Here is a 14,238-nt window from a genome sequence, read left to right as displayed (position 1 = left end):
CTTTAAGACTTTTGTCTTTGATATTTCAGGGTACAGTCAGCTCTTCACCATTCCAACCAGAGCCATCAATATACAAATTAAGGAAGTTTCACCTACAAGGAACTTTCTAGGTAAAAGAAATTCAAATTGAAAATTGAACGATATGTATAGGAAAGGCTTGGTGGTATCAGCATGCCCCTGTACTTAGGCAGAAGCTTATTAAAGGGGTTGTCCACTACTCGTACCACCCCTTCTCAGTCACTATATTTCATCCCTTTAAGTCTTTTAACATATTATAACAATTCTTTATGTTGTAGCTGTAAAGAACGCACGAGGGGAATATTACCTGAATGGACATTGGACTATTGAATACAGTCGTGCCCTGAATGTAGCCAACACTGTCCTTCATTACTATCGAGGAGCTGAGGGAGACCTGGCACCTGAAGTACTGACAGCCAGGGGACCAACTACTGAGCCGCTAGTTATTGAGGTACCGACCTCTTCCCATGTGCAATTTTAGATGAACAGCTAAATGGGTATTCCCATCTCCAAGATCCTATCCCAATATGTAGTAGGAGTAATAATAATATTAGCCATTACCTCCAATTAGAAATGTAGTATAGTTCTTCAGATTTCTTGTGTCACTTACCCCATGTGCAGGGCATTGCAGTAGCTTAGGTATCCATGGTTATGACCACTCATATAGTGACAGTTAGTTGTTAGTCGTCACAACCATGGATACCTAAGCTACTGCAATGCCCTGCACATGGGGTAAGTGACATAATGAGTCAGAAAAACAATACCACATTTTTAATTGGAGGTATTTGCTAATATTATTATTATTATTATTACACCTCGTACATATTGGGATGGGATCTTTTAGGTGGGAATACCTCTTTAACTGTTTAAGAAATTGTAAAATATACTGAATGCCTTTGAGATTTCTAGACGCCTCTCCAATTAATTAGTTATATATTGGACTAGGTTGAATTTTTCTTGCCTGAACCTGTTCTTCATCAAAATGGCGCCTTTGGTGCATCTGCCTGGATCATCCTGATCTGCGGTGAATGCACCATGTGGCAGGATCAGCTTTCGGAGGACATAATAGAGTGCTAATTAATTGTAATTGTACTTTCTAATCTCAGCTCATTGGGCAAGAACCCAACAAAGGAGTCTATTACCAATACTACCTACCTAATAAACTTGCAGAGGAGGACTATCAATGGAGCTACGGATCTTGGACTGAGTGCAGTGCAGAATGTGGTGGAGGTACAACCAGACAGAAATACTAATATATTTTGTATTATTCTTCAGTAGGAAAACGGTTCTCTACGTAGTACTGCTGTAATTCCACTATTTTGCATCTTGGCAGGATACCAGTCCCGTTTGGTGTTCTGTACTATAGATAATGAAGCATATCCAGACTATATGTGCGCAGGGAAACGTGCGCCGGCAAGCAACAGAACCTGCAGCACACAGCCATGTCCACAGACGAAAAGGTAGTCATTGTTGTTGGACCTTGTAAATGTATTATTTATCCTAAAATAATTTGATAAGTTATCGTAACTTAGAACGTCTCCAGGTTACCACGTGTTTATCATCAGAAAATTACCTATTGTGTAATCAAACTTTCGTATTAAATGCATTTTATTTTACCAATTTTTTTCTTTTAACACAGTCTGTATTAAAATTAGAAATGTAGCCACTTTCACTTTGGCTAATGGAGCTTTTTTAGACTCTGATTTTCTGTTCTTTCACCGAACAAAACATGTACATTAGCAGCAATGAACAGACTCCCTGACCCTATCTTTTGTTTTGAAGCATCTAATGAGCGTGTGCAAAGGTTATTGTAAAGGAAGGGGAAGCTGTGACATCGTCTATTGTGACTGGTGGATCCTGTTTTATCACCTGTGTATAGAGCTGTTGCCAGTCATTGTAATCCTGCCTCTGATAATGAGTCTAAAAAAAGCCCTAGTGGCCAATGTAAAAATTGCAGGATAACTAATTTTTATATTTATTAATAGATTGCGATAAAAAAAACTTACTATATAAAACCATTGGCAAAGTTTAAAAAAAAATGCATATAATAAACAAAGCAAAACCTAGATTTAAACATTGTCATTCTCGGATGATCGCTTACCTTTTAAAGAGGTTATCCAATACTACAGTGTCAGTCTTGTTCATGGTATGTCTGGTATCATAACCTTACCCTATTCAAATGACTTTGGCTGAGCTGCAATACCATGCACAGCCCATGGACCGTTACTGAAATAAATGTGGACCCTAAAGGTATGTTCACACTACTGCCAATTGGCTACTTGAAAGCCATTCCTATGCTCCAGATCCCAAGTTTGGCTATTGTAACACTAAACAGTCTAAACTCTTCTCATCTTACCAATGGTCTGGATACTTCTCCCTTTGGCATAACAACCAAGGTCTTATCTCATAAGCCAACCTAAATAAAATCCTTTTAGTTACCAATTTTTCATCTTCTTCGCATGTGATTCAATTATTCATCTACTTAAGAGCCGGGAATCTGATTAAGTTTAATCTGCAAGTCAAATATTGTTAAAAATATAACTATAGACACATGAATTCATAATGTAACATCTGCTTATTCTGTGCAAAAGGATGTCTTACTTGTATCAGCCGACAATGTGGAGTCGCATAGTGAACACAAAAATGACCAGGTAAATAGGAGTCGGGTTATTGTTTAGTTCTACTTTGGACTAACAAGTTTTCTTTAAAGACATTCTACAGAATCTTACTAAAAATCTAAGATACTAGGGTGACAATTGGTTTTCTTCTTACTTGCGTTTGGTGCTTTGTTCTAGCAATAAAACATTTCTGAAAAACTAAATCTTCTCAGACTCCAAATCTCGGTGTTTTACAACTTTTTTGGTAATTTATTTTTTTCTAGATACAAGGTGGACAGAGTTTAAACTTCTGATAACATTAGTTGGCCCAGTGAACAGTTAATTGATACAAACCTCTGGTAATGAGCCATTATGGCTGGAAAAAGTAGTTATCAGCCAAACATTACAACAAGGTAACCATTCGAGCCAATTAGTGAGGTTCCAAATTGGGGACCGGCTCTGTATAGTCCATATTCCCAAAGAGGTCAAAAAGTTAGAAAGTAATTGCTCATGAATTTGTCTCAAAGATTTTTTTTTTAATCCATTTCTGCCTTCTCCGTTTGGGAGATTTGTCAAATCTGTATTGGTGCCAATAAAATGTAGTATTAAAGAAGCACTCCTCCCATCAAAGTTTTTATCCTCCTCAAAAAAATAAAGGGAACACTTAAACAACAGAATATAACTCCAAGTAAATCAAACTTCTGTGAAATCAAATTGTCCACTTAGGAAGCAACACTGATTGACAATCAATTTCACATGCTGTTGTGCAAATGGAATAGACAATAGATGGAAATTATTGGCAATTATCAAGACACCCTCAATAAAGGAGTGGTTCTGCAGGTGGGGACCACAGACCACATCTCAGTACCAATGCTTTCTGGCTGATGTTTTGGTCACTTTTGAATGTTGGTTGTGCTTTCACACTCGTGGTAGCATGAGATGGACTCTATAACCCACAGATATTGCTCAGGTAGTGCAGCTCATCCAGGATGGCACATCAATGCGAGCTGTGGCAAGAAGGTTTGCTGTGTCTGTCAGCGTAGTATCCTGAGGATGGAGACGCTACCAGGAGACAGGCCAGTACACCAGGAGACGTGGAGGGGGCCGTAGGAGGGCAACAACCCAGCAGCAGGACCGCTACCTCCGCCTTTGTGAAAGGAGGAACAGGAGGAGCACTGCCAGAACCCTGCAAAATGACCTCCAGCAGGCCACAAATGTGCATGTGTCTGCACAAACGGTTAGAAACCAACTCCATGAGGGTGGTATTGTTGAGGGAGGGCAATGGCCCTTCACGGTTGACCAAGTGAGTGTCAAATTATTTTACAAGGTTGATTGCAATCCAATAGAAAACCAGACGGAGGCAAAGCTCTGTATGGGGGGATTCAAGAATCTCTAATCCCGTTTATTTCTACTTAGCATTTTATATTGTTTTGAGTATATCAATAGCCAATCACCTACAGCCGTACTACAGGCTTAGGCCAATATTAGTGCAATTAATACGGAAATACACATATGGTCATATTATCGTTAGTTCAGTGCATGGTGGAAATTTACAAGGTTACCCATCCCGGCTCAGACTAGTCAGATAACGGGAGCAGGGTGTCTCACAGAATGTTCTTGTGAGAAAAGGTTAGTGTGGAAAAGATGCTTGGGAAGCATGAGAAAAGAAGGAAAGAATGTATGCTATGCAAGGAGTATAATAACATGATTTTAAAGCAAGCAGACAAAATGGAGTTGCTCTAGCATGAGTATCAATATGTCCTTTACACTTGCATAGCATGAATATTAGTATGTCCTTTACAGTATGAGGGCCCGACGTCCACATATGGGGGTTGTGCTCACAGCCCAACACCGTGCAGGACGCTTTGCATTTGCCACAGAACACCAGGATTGGCAAAGTCGCCACTGGCGCCCTGTACTCTTCACAGATGAAAGCAGGTTCACACTGAGCACATGTGACAGACGTAACAGAGTCTGGAGACGCCGTGGAGAGCGATCTGCTGCCTGCAACATCCTTCAGCATGACCGGATTGTCATTGGGTCAGTAATAGTGTGGGGTGGCATTTGTTTGGAGGGCCGCACAGCCCTCCATGTGCTCGCCAGAGGTAGCCTGACTGCCATTAGGTACTGAGATGAGATCCTCAGACCCCTTGTGAGACCATATGCTGGTGCGGTTGACCCTGGGTTCCTCCTAATGCAGGACAATGCCAGACCTCATGTGGCTGGAGTGTGGCAGCAGTTCCTGCAAGATGAAGGCATTGAAGCTATGGACTGGCCCGCCCGTTCCCCAGACCTGAATCTGATTGAGCACATCTGGGACATCATGTCTCGCTCCATCCACCAACGTCACGTTGCACCACAGACTGTCCAGGAGTTGGCGGATGCTTTAGTCCAGGTCTCGGAGGAGATCCCACACAAGCCCATCCGCAACCTCATCAGGAGCATGCTCAGGCGTTGTAGGGAGGTCATACAGGCACGTGGAGGCCACACACAATACGGAGCCTCATTTTGACTTGTTTTAAGGACATTACATCAAAGTTGGATCAGCCTGTAGTGTGTTTTTCCACAGGCCCCCATTGGTTAATACATTTTATTTCCATTGATGATTTTTGTGTGATTTTGTTGTCAGTACATTCAACTTTGTACAGAACAAAGTATTCAATGAGAATATTTCATTCATTCAGATCTAGGATGTGTTATTTGAGTGTTCCCTTTATTTTTTTGAGCAGTGTATATTGCAATCATCATATTATACAGCACTGTGTACTTACAATTGCTCATTTTGCCTTTCTCCCCAGCTAATTCATCTCTTTTCTCTGCTCTATGTAGAAACAGGAAGTCTCTTGTCCCTACATGAGTCATCTCCCTCTTCAACTCCTGACCCAGCTGCTCCGCCCAAACGGAACTTTGCAGTGCTGTAGAATTGTAGTTCTAATGATGACTCATGCAGGGAAAATTGACCTCCTGTTTCTACATAGGGCTTAGAAGGATTCAGCTAGTCATTTTTTAATCACATGATGTCATAGACCTAATGGAAAAGAGAAGAATTAGCTGGGTAGAAAGGCAAAATGAGCAATTGTAAGTACACAGTGCTGTATAATATGATGCTTTCAGTATATTAAGAGGAAAAACTTTTTGATGGGAGGAGTGCTTCTTTAATTTAGGAAATTAAAATTTAGCTGCTACTAGATGCAATGAGCAGCAAAAACTGGTTTTACTTTTACACTTTTGATAACTGGGGACTAGTGAGCGCTCGAGTTGTGCATACAATAGGTGCTGAAATTCTGCCTCTGGCAATCAGGACTGGTTTCCTCTGTAATAAACTATTTTTTTTATAAAAAAAAAACACTATGCCTACAAATACAAACGTTATCCTGAGAACTTGCTATCCACTAGCGCATTTGGTGCAAGCATTGGGCTTTGGTGACTCTGCATAATGCTGATTACTGGCGGTGGGTGCTGGTGCTTAAAGCTTTGTCATCTGCTACAAAAGGAATTGGTTTTGCATTAATTTTCTAAACAGAGTATGTTGCAGTGAAGTGACAAATGTTTAAAACTATTAAATATGTCCTTTTACTGTACTTGATTGAATGCAATTTATTTGAGCAAGTTAATGTCACCCCTCCTGTCATAGTCATTTCAATCCAGATCATTTTGATGATCTCCTTTAATGCCCAAATAGACGCTTGCCTTGGCATATATTTAATGGTATGATCATTTTCCACTTGTGCCACATGCTCTGTGCCAGGGACTCTGTTGCTGTGAGCGTCTTCTTATTGCCCTTGCAATGTTAATGTCCATTTCAGCTGGAAGGTTGCTGAGTGGGGGCCCTGCTCGGCCACGTGTGGGGGGGGCACTCAGACCCGTACAGTGTACTGTGTCACATATGAAGGCCGAGCTTCCCAGCACACGGTGAATGATGCCGAGTGCACTGCATTCACCGAAAAGCCACCAACCCAGCAAGTCTGCAATCTCCGGGCATGTGCAAAATGGAACAGCGGGCCCTGGACACAGGTGAGCCGCCCCACGTCAGTGCTCTGTTATATACACCCAAATCTCAGCAATAAGAAGATCTACGTCGATTACTATGTGGTATTTGGTTTCAGTGCTCAACCGAGTGCGGAGAAGGAATTCAGAAGCGGACAGTTACTTGCAAAACGGACACGGGTGCCATCGTTCAGGATACAGCGTGCATGCACCAAGTCAAGCCTGCCGATAACCAGCTATGCTACGGCGAAAACTGTGTGCAGGAAATTGGCTGGCATATCGGAGAATGGGGTCTGGTAGGAAAAAATGTTAAATATTTATTTGATTGCTACGGATTATTCCCCTAATGCAATAAATTCTGATAAATTTCTTACATTTCTTACCTACCTAACATGTATCCGAATATTGGCGTCAATAAGAAATACTTAAAGTGTTGTCCAATGATTTAAGAAAAATAAAAAGATGGAAAAAAAAATCTGTACTTACCATTACGACTACAGCCACTCTTGGAGTACCACTTTGTACTTAAGAGATCTATTTCCTCTCTCTATACATAAATAAAAGGGTTCAGGCTCCGTTTATAACAGATCCATGACCACTGTTCTGGATTCAGCTTCCCATATATCCTGAGGAATCATGATGGGCCCTTCATTTTTGACACTGATGTGTCACTTGCTGGACTGTGTGCTGTAGTTTTTATAAAAATCCATGTTTTATCAGTAAGATTATCACAAGAAGACTAATTGCCCTTCTGCCAGGTAGTCCAGCGACACCCCCATTACTAATTGGCTGCTTTCTGTGTACACTGTGCATAGGCAGTAAACTGCCAATCAGTGGTGGGGGTGGGGTTATACAGAGCTCAGCATTCAGAGAGCTGGTAAATCTGCAGCAGAGAAAAATGATTTTATCAAAACTGCAGCAAGAAGCTCAGTGATTGATACATCGCTGGAATCAGTGTTCCTGACCCTATATCATGCTGCCCTCTGATTTGTTAGCAAAAACCTGGTGACAGATTCCCTGTAAGCTAAAAACTTTACAAAAATCTAATTTGTTGTTCTTTATAAATTCAGCCATTCCCCTCAAGGTCCAAACTGAAGGGGTTACAGTGCCCTTTGCCACCTCTCCTTTTCTTATCCAGAAGATAGAATACACGATGAGGAAGATTTATTAGAATTGATGCAAAGAAAAGTGGAGCAGTTGCCCATAAGATTTGTCATGGTGCCACTTTAATTTCCAAAGGCCTTTTGAAAATCAAGGACTGTAATACTTTTTGGTTAAGTGCGGCATGCTCCACTAAATCTCCCTCACAGTTCTAGGAAAAGGTCTATTGATTTCTATGTTCCTGTGTCTTGTCAGAGGATCGATTCAGACTGAATTTCTTTGACTCCAAATCTGCTGAGCTTTTCACTTTTCTGATTCTTTTCACTCTCAGTGCTCCAAAAGCTGTAACAATGGTATTCGAAAACGCCAGGTGATCTGTGCGGACAACGATCGAAACTTCTATGAACCTGAGACGTGTGAAGCCTATGAGCCTGATAAGCCATCTGTGATCGAGAGCTGCAATATGCAGCCATGCTACCTGCAACAGCGTAAGTCCCACATCAGTCTACATGAATAAAAGCAAGAATGGCTAAATACACAAGTGGATAACTAAACTTCATTTTTTTTTACTTAAATTTGAATAGGTCTAGAATTTATGCTTCATATATTATATATATTTCATATATTTATTTTACTCACTTATATAGCACCATTAATTACACATTGCTTTACATGCATTATCATCACTGTCCCCATTGGGGCTCACAATCTACATTCCCTATCAGTATGTCTTTGGAGTGTGGGAGGAAACCCATGCAAACACGGGGAGAACATACAAACTCCTTGCAGATTTGTCCTTGGTGGGATTTGAACCCAGGACCCCAGTGCTGCAAGGCTGCAGTGCTAACCACTGAGCCACCGAATATATAATATTCTTAGCAGTCGGAGCTTCTTGCATCTAATATAGAACTCCAAATATACTAAACAGACTAGAGTTAAAGAGGACTTTTCACTAGATTGTTTAAGTAAAAAAAAACAAAAAAAACAGAGTACCTCCTCCAATTGCCGCAGATCCACTGATTCTGGAACAGTTTTTCTTTTTCTCCTGTGTCCCTCCGTTCCAAAGTTATGCCCCTGATAATAAAGGTGCAACTTTAATCTTCAAATACATGGGCGTATACCTCTGTGGGCGTGGCCGTGTTTTGATTGGCCCACAGAGAAGCTCTGTGGTTTACACCCAGTTAATTGAAGTGAAAATGTAAAAACTTGGATCACTATTACTAGGGACATAACTTTGGAACGGAAGGGCACAGAAGAAAAAGCAAAACTGTTCCAGAATCAGTGGAGCAGCACCAATTGGAGGAGGCACTCAGTTTACACTAAAAATCCAGTGAGAAGGTCCCCTTTAATCAATAAAATTGCGTCTGCCTGCAGTCACCACTAAGGGGAGCTTACAGCATACTGATTCTAATGCATTTTTCTTGTCGATATAACACAGTGGTAAGTCATTGGCAGGGCTATATAACTAGGATGATATAAAGTAATGGTGGCACTTTAGGACACTTGGTGGACCACAGCTAGAATTTGGAAGGAAAAATGTGCCAATAGTAGGTGTGAAAGTGACCTAAATCTTATTTTATTGATTGTGTTTTGTGTTTTTAGAGGTTCCAAGTATGCAAGACACCTGGGGATATGATAATTCGGATCAGTTCTCGCTCACCCGATACAAGCAGCCCAGTAAGTATATGCCACCATTAACAAACAATCATGAAGTTGTAATGACATTGTAAGTAGAACAGTTTTATCACGTCTGGAATTCTGAGGATATGTTCACACCTGTCAGATATAGTTGCAGGATCTGTCCATAAATAGGTCTAAGATCAACATGTTGGATTTGAACATTTTAGAGACATTTTTAAGACTAAAATTCAGAACCATCATTTTTTTTTTCCATTTAATGTTATATTTATTATTTATTGATCTTTTCCTGTCTCTAATTTGCAGCCCCTTCCCCTCCTAGAAAAGAAGATAATTTTATTCCCCCAAACCCCAGAGACTGCAGGCGCAGCAGGTGGGCACGTCTTGGAGTATAATTATTTGTAGCCTATAAATATGTTTATATTGTTTTTCTTTTATTTGTTTGTGTTCTTACTATAAGCTCCCTATTATTCTTTTTTTATTATTATTAAATATAGGTACGGCTGCTGCTCAGATGGAGTGACTGCTGCTCAGGGCTCCAACAATGAAGGATGTCCAAGTGAAAGGAACACAAGAGCTGACACTTTAGTAAGTGAAATATTACTCTCTCCTAATTGTGTTTTTTTTTTCCTTTTTTTGCTGCAGGTTTAAATTTACTTAACATTTGCAGAATACGTGAAAAAAATAATTCGGCTTTTGGGAAAAGAAAAGCAGCAGGTCTTCTAATTGTCAACTTATTGGTATTTTTACCACAATGTAAAAATGCAGATGAAATTTGCAACAGAAGATATATGTACAAAGTATTCCAGTGAAATATATATTAACAAATTGGTATAAATAGATGGAACAGAGGGGGAAAAAAACACATTTTAGGAATTTTTGGACGGGACACAAATTTCACTGGCAATTGTCACTTGTGATGTGACTGTGGTGAGCAATCGCTGGGTAAAAAAAACATCTCTTGCAAGGATGTAATTAATTTGATGAGGAGAAGCTTCATTAGGGGATAAGCTCTGGTCTGGGCTGCAAATCTAAGGCTGTTTTTTGATGATGTGTTTGTCATCCACGTTCTATACCCTGGGGGGCTCCATCTGAATACCGAACAGAGAGCCATTGAGTAAAATGAAGAACAGTGTGGGGGACAAAAGCGCGCGCGCGCACACACATCACCTGGTAGAGATGGTGAAAGGTGGCAGTATGCGCTCACCTGGCGGTGTTGCGTGAAGGCACAACACCTGTAGACATGATTATCCGTTGCGGTGTGGCCTACACGGCTGGAGGACAGAATCTTCTTCCAGATGTATGGTACTAGAGGAGAACGATATGCCTTTGCACTGCAGTAAATGAGAAGTCTTTTGTGTTCCAAAATGGTTCTTTTCTTGATCCAACGCGTTTCAGCACCTTCATCAACATTAAAAAAGCAAATATACAGAGTATAGGTACAGCAATATAAAGGCTAGAGGCAATAGAGGCGTATCCTAATGTCTCTTGCATTTATAAAGCTACTCTGTAGCCTTACTTTTTATAACTGATTTTTCAACCTCGATAAAGGCACCGAAACACGTTGGAACAATTAAACATTTTGGAACGCAAAAGGCTTCTCATTTACCGCAGCACAGCCCGTACAACATTAAATCGTAGTCCTCTACCATTGAGTAAAATTAAGCAAACCGAGTCCAAGTCTGCAACTTTATACTGTGCTGGCTTCTTTTCTGCGGGTCCTTTTTTTTTTCTTTTTTTAAGAGGACCTTTCAGAGGATTATTAATTTAAATGCAGAACCTCCTCAATTGACACTTCTCCACTGGAACAGTTTTTCTCTTTCTGCTGTACCCCTCTGTTTCAGATTAATGCCCCCCAATGTTAAAGATTTAAATCTTCATTTCAACCAAGTGGGCATTTGTTTTTTCTCCTCCACTGCTGACCAATCAAAACACAGCCAGTTGGGTTGAAAGGAAAACTTAAAATTTCTGGGGAAGTGGGGGCATAACTTTGGAAGGGAGGAGCACAGAAGAAAAAGAAAAACTGTTCCAGAATATTTAGAGTAGCAGCCATTTGATGAAGTACAGAGTGTAATTAAAAAAAAATCCAGTCTTTTAACGGGACATAATAGCCTAATAGACTCTGCTATTGCGTCCGGTTGGAAAGGAGGCCAAAAGGAGTCTAGTTCAAATTTGCAGATTTTGGACTCAATTTGCATCTTTGTACTGTATTAATCCTGTTTTTTTAAAGATCCCACAACGAAATCATGAACATGGAAGGTAAACACAACGTTAAAAAATAAATAAAAATAATAATCAACTTGTAAATTGACGAGAAGACTTTATTTACTGATTGTATAATCGTAGACTCCTTCAGATGAATGCAGAACCTCTCAGTATGGATGCTGCTTTGATAATGTCAATAGAGCCTCTGGTCCCGTTGGTGAAGGATGTCATAGTAAACCCAGTTATGGTATGTATTTCTCCTTGATTGTCTGTAAATACCAGTTTCTTATGAGTTGGTGTTGCTATTTTGAATACATTAACACTTTGTCCTGCCTAGCTTCTTCTCTAGTATACTACCGGGCAGTATGAACTCATAATAGACTAAATCATTTCTACCACTAGTGGAAAGTGGTGTAACTAGAGTCCGATGGACCCTGGTGCAAAATTTGGATCTGGGCCTCCACCTGCTTGTTGGTCTGATGTATGAGCTCTTGTAGCAACCTAGAACCTATAAAAATAGGGGTAGTCCATTCCCATATAATATCTCCCTATCTGGCCCCTTCCGGTAATTATGTACCACTATTCTCATCCCCTTCTTGTAACAATGCCCCACTGTTCTGGGCCCCTTCTTGTAACCATGCCCCCCCATCCAATAACAATCTCCCACAGTCTAGGCCCCTTATATTAATAATGTTCCCCATCCTGTGCCCTTCCTGGTATAATGTCCCACATCCTGGGACCCTTCCTGGTATTATGTCCCCTTTCCAGTATTAATGTTCCTCGTTCTGCTGCACATTGTAAAAAGAAACAAATGATTATTCTTACCTTTCCTTGCTCCCTCGATGTGCGGTGTCCTCTTCGGTAGCTGGCACAGAAGCCGAGCAGTGCATGATGTTACTGCCATACACCGCCTGTGATGGGCAAGCCAATGTCTGCAGCTGACCTCTGATTGGCCAGTGTCATGTATTGCGGTGCAGTGAACCGGCAGGTCTCTGCACAATAATACATTTCAGATGAATGTATGTGCGAAGACACACATCCAGATGAAATGGGCGCTAGAGCCGGTGGGCCCTCTTGTTGCACGGACCCGGTCACTGTTGCACCCTTTGCGTCCCCTATCGTTATGATCCTTGGGGTGATTCACCTTCTGTTGAACTATGGACATAGCCAGCAATTTCTGTAGTAAATTCTCTAATAATCACTTATTTTGCCTATTTTATTTTCCCGACAGCTTATCCTACAATGTGTTTACTTCCAAGTGCTTTGGGGCCTTGCAGTGATTGGACAACTCGCTGGTACTTTGTGCCGGACGTTGGAAAATGCAATCGGTTTTGGTATGGTGGCTGTCATGGTAACAGAAACAGTTTTGAAACTGAAGAAGAATGTATGAACTCGTGCAAAAAAATTCCAGGAAGGACAACAGGAACCATAGAGTACAGATACCGCAAGCGAGGAATGAAGTGGGATCGCATGTCACACCAACGTCTAGGGATTGAGGATGCGACAACTTTTGAAAATGAAGAAGGACAACGCCCTGGAGGGATGGTGAGAACCCTGGACCAAGATGCCGAAGGCCGATATCTTGCTGGCCATGACTGGGACGAGCGCAATGTGGGTCCGCGAGTAGCTCAACCGTCCACACAGCAAACTGGATATGGGGCGTCTGCAGAAGAGGATTCTTCATCTCGTCATTCTTCCATTTCAAGGTAAAGTTACTTTTGTTTCTACCATTATCATGGTTATATAAACCAGAGAGACCATAGGTATTTTCAAAACCCCAAGATAACATATTAAACATTAAAACACCATATGTTGACTAAAAGAGATAAATGCTTTATTTATGTATTTTTTTAAGAAATAACACATAGGTATAAATAACATGTGTGAAAAGACATAACATGGGCATGTGAGGCAGCAGGGGGTAGATAGAGACAGATGTTCCCCCTGAGGAAGTACGGAAACACGTGTCGGGGCCTCCCCTGGCACTGCTGGTCACCTGTTTACTTTCACTAAGTATGTCTTAGTTAACCCTTTCCATGTGATGTTTGTACTATTTATGTGTTGCTGAAAAAACCTCTGATGGTTGTTTATACTGTGACTTGTTATAGGTCACTTGATCTATGTTGTTTAACTTTTTCTGCACACATTGTCTGTGACTAATGGATTGTATGGGTTGGACTATGTGACCTATTATAGGTCCAATGTGAATTGGATACCAGCTGTGTCTCTATCTACCCCCTGCTGCCTCACATGCCCATGTTATGTCTTTTCACACATGTTATTTATGCCTATGTGTTATTTCTTAAAAAATACATAAATAAAGCATTTATCTCTTTTAGTCAACATATGGTGTTTTAATGTTTAATATGTTATCTTGGGGTTTTGAAAATACCTATGGTCTCCCTGGTTTATATAATGTTTAGTGGTATGCCCCCTATTACATCCAAGGTCCTATCTGTCATTGTTATTTTGTTGTACCATTATCATGGTTACTCACACACAGCAGATGTGTTGCAAAAGGTTTTACAACTGAAGATCCAGAACGGTCATATGAATAAGTATTGTAAGCGCCTCATGAAATTCATGAAATAATTTAAAAAAAATTGACGTGGGGCTTCGCACTATTTTTGTGTCCAGCCAGGTACAGCAGGCAGGAACGGGCAGCCCCCAACCACCAGCTGCCTATTTGTAC

General features: G+C 40.8%; 1 protein-coding gene across 3 annotated transcripts in view; it reads left to right on the top strand.

Annotated features, from left to right (window-relative positions):
* PAPLN (papilin, proteoglycan like sulfated glycoprotein) overlaps positions 1-14,238 on the top strand; it is a 178,040-nt gene that overhangs the window by 79,933 nt on the left and 83,869 nt on the right. For 2 of the 3 annotated variants that reach the window (XM_073638865.1, XM_073638867.1), the window contains exons 9-21: positions 30-110; positions 297-469; positions 1,125-1,248; positions 1,352-1,478; positions 2,610-2,669; positions 6,422-6,629; positions 6,722-6,898; positions 8,035-8,191; positions 9,306-9,380; positions 9,648-9,714; positions 9,839-9,929; positions 11,688-11,793; positions 12,778-13,252. In XM_073638865.1, the coding sequence (XP_073494966.1) occupies positions 30-110; positions 297-469; positions 1,125-1,248; positions 1,352-1,478; positions 2,610-2,669; positions 6,422-6,629; positions 6,722-6,898; positions 8,035-8,191; positions 9,306-9,380; positions 9,648-9,714; positions 9,839-9,929; positions 11,688-11,793; positions 12,778-13,252 (1,921 nt within the window). The remainder of the gene's footprint in view (positions 1-29; positions 111-296; positions 470-1,124; positions 1,249-1,351; positions 1,479-2,609; positions 2,670-6,421; positions 6,630-6,721; positions 6,899-8,034; positions 8,192-9,305; positions 9,381-9,647; positions 9,715-9,838; positions 9,930-11,687; positions 11,794-12,777; positions 13,253-14,238) is intronic. The other variant, XM_073638866.1, reaches the window with a different exon arrangement.

Source organism: Phyllobates terribilis, unplaced genomic scaffold (genome assembly GCF_046119375.1).
Source record: "Phyllobates terribilis strain yellow unplaced genomic scaffold, ASM4611937v1 Scaffold_7__3_contigs__length_470593459, whole genome shotgun sequence".
NCBI lineage: Eukaryota > Metazoa > Chordata > Amphibia > Anura > Dendrobatidae > Phyllobates > Phyllobates terribilis.
Note: the sequence above shows the minus strand (reverse complement) of the source record. Positions and strands in the feature narration are given on the sequence as shown.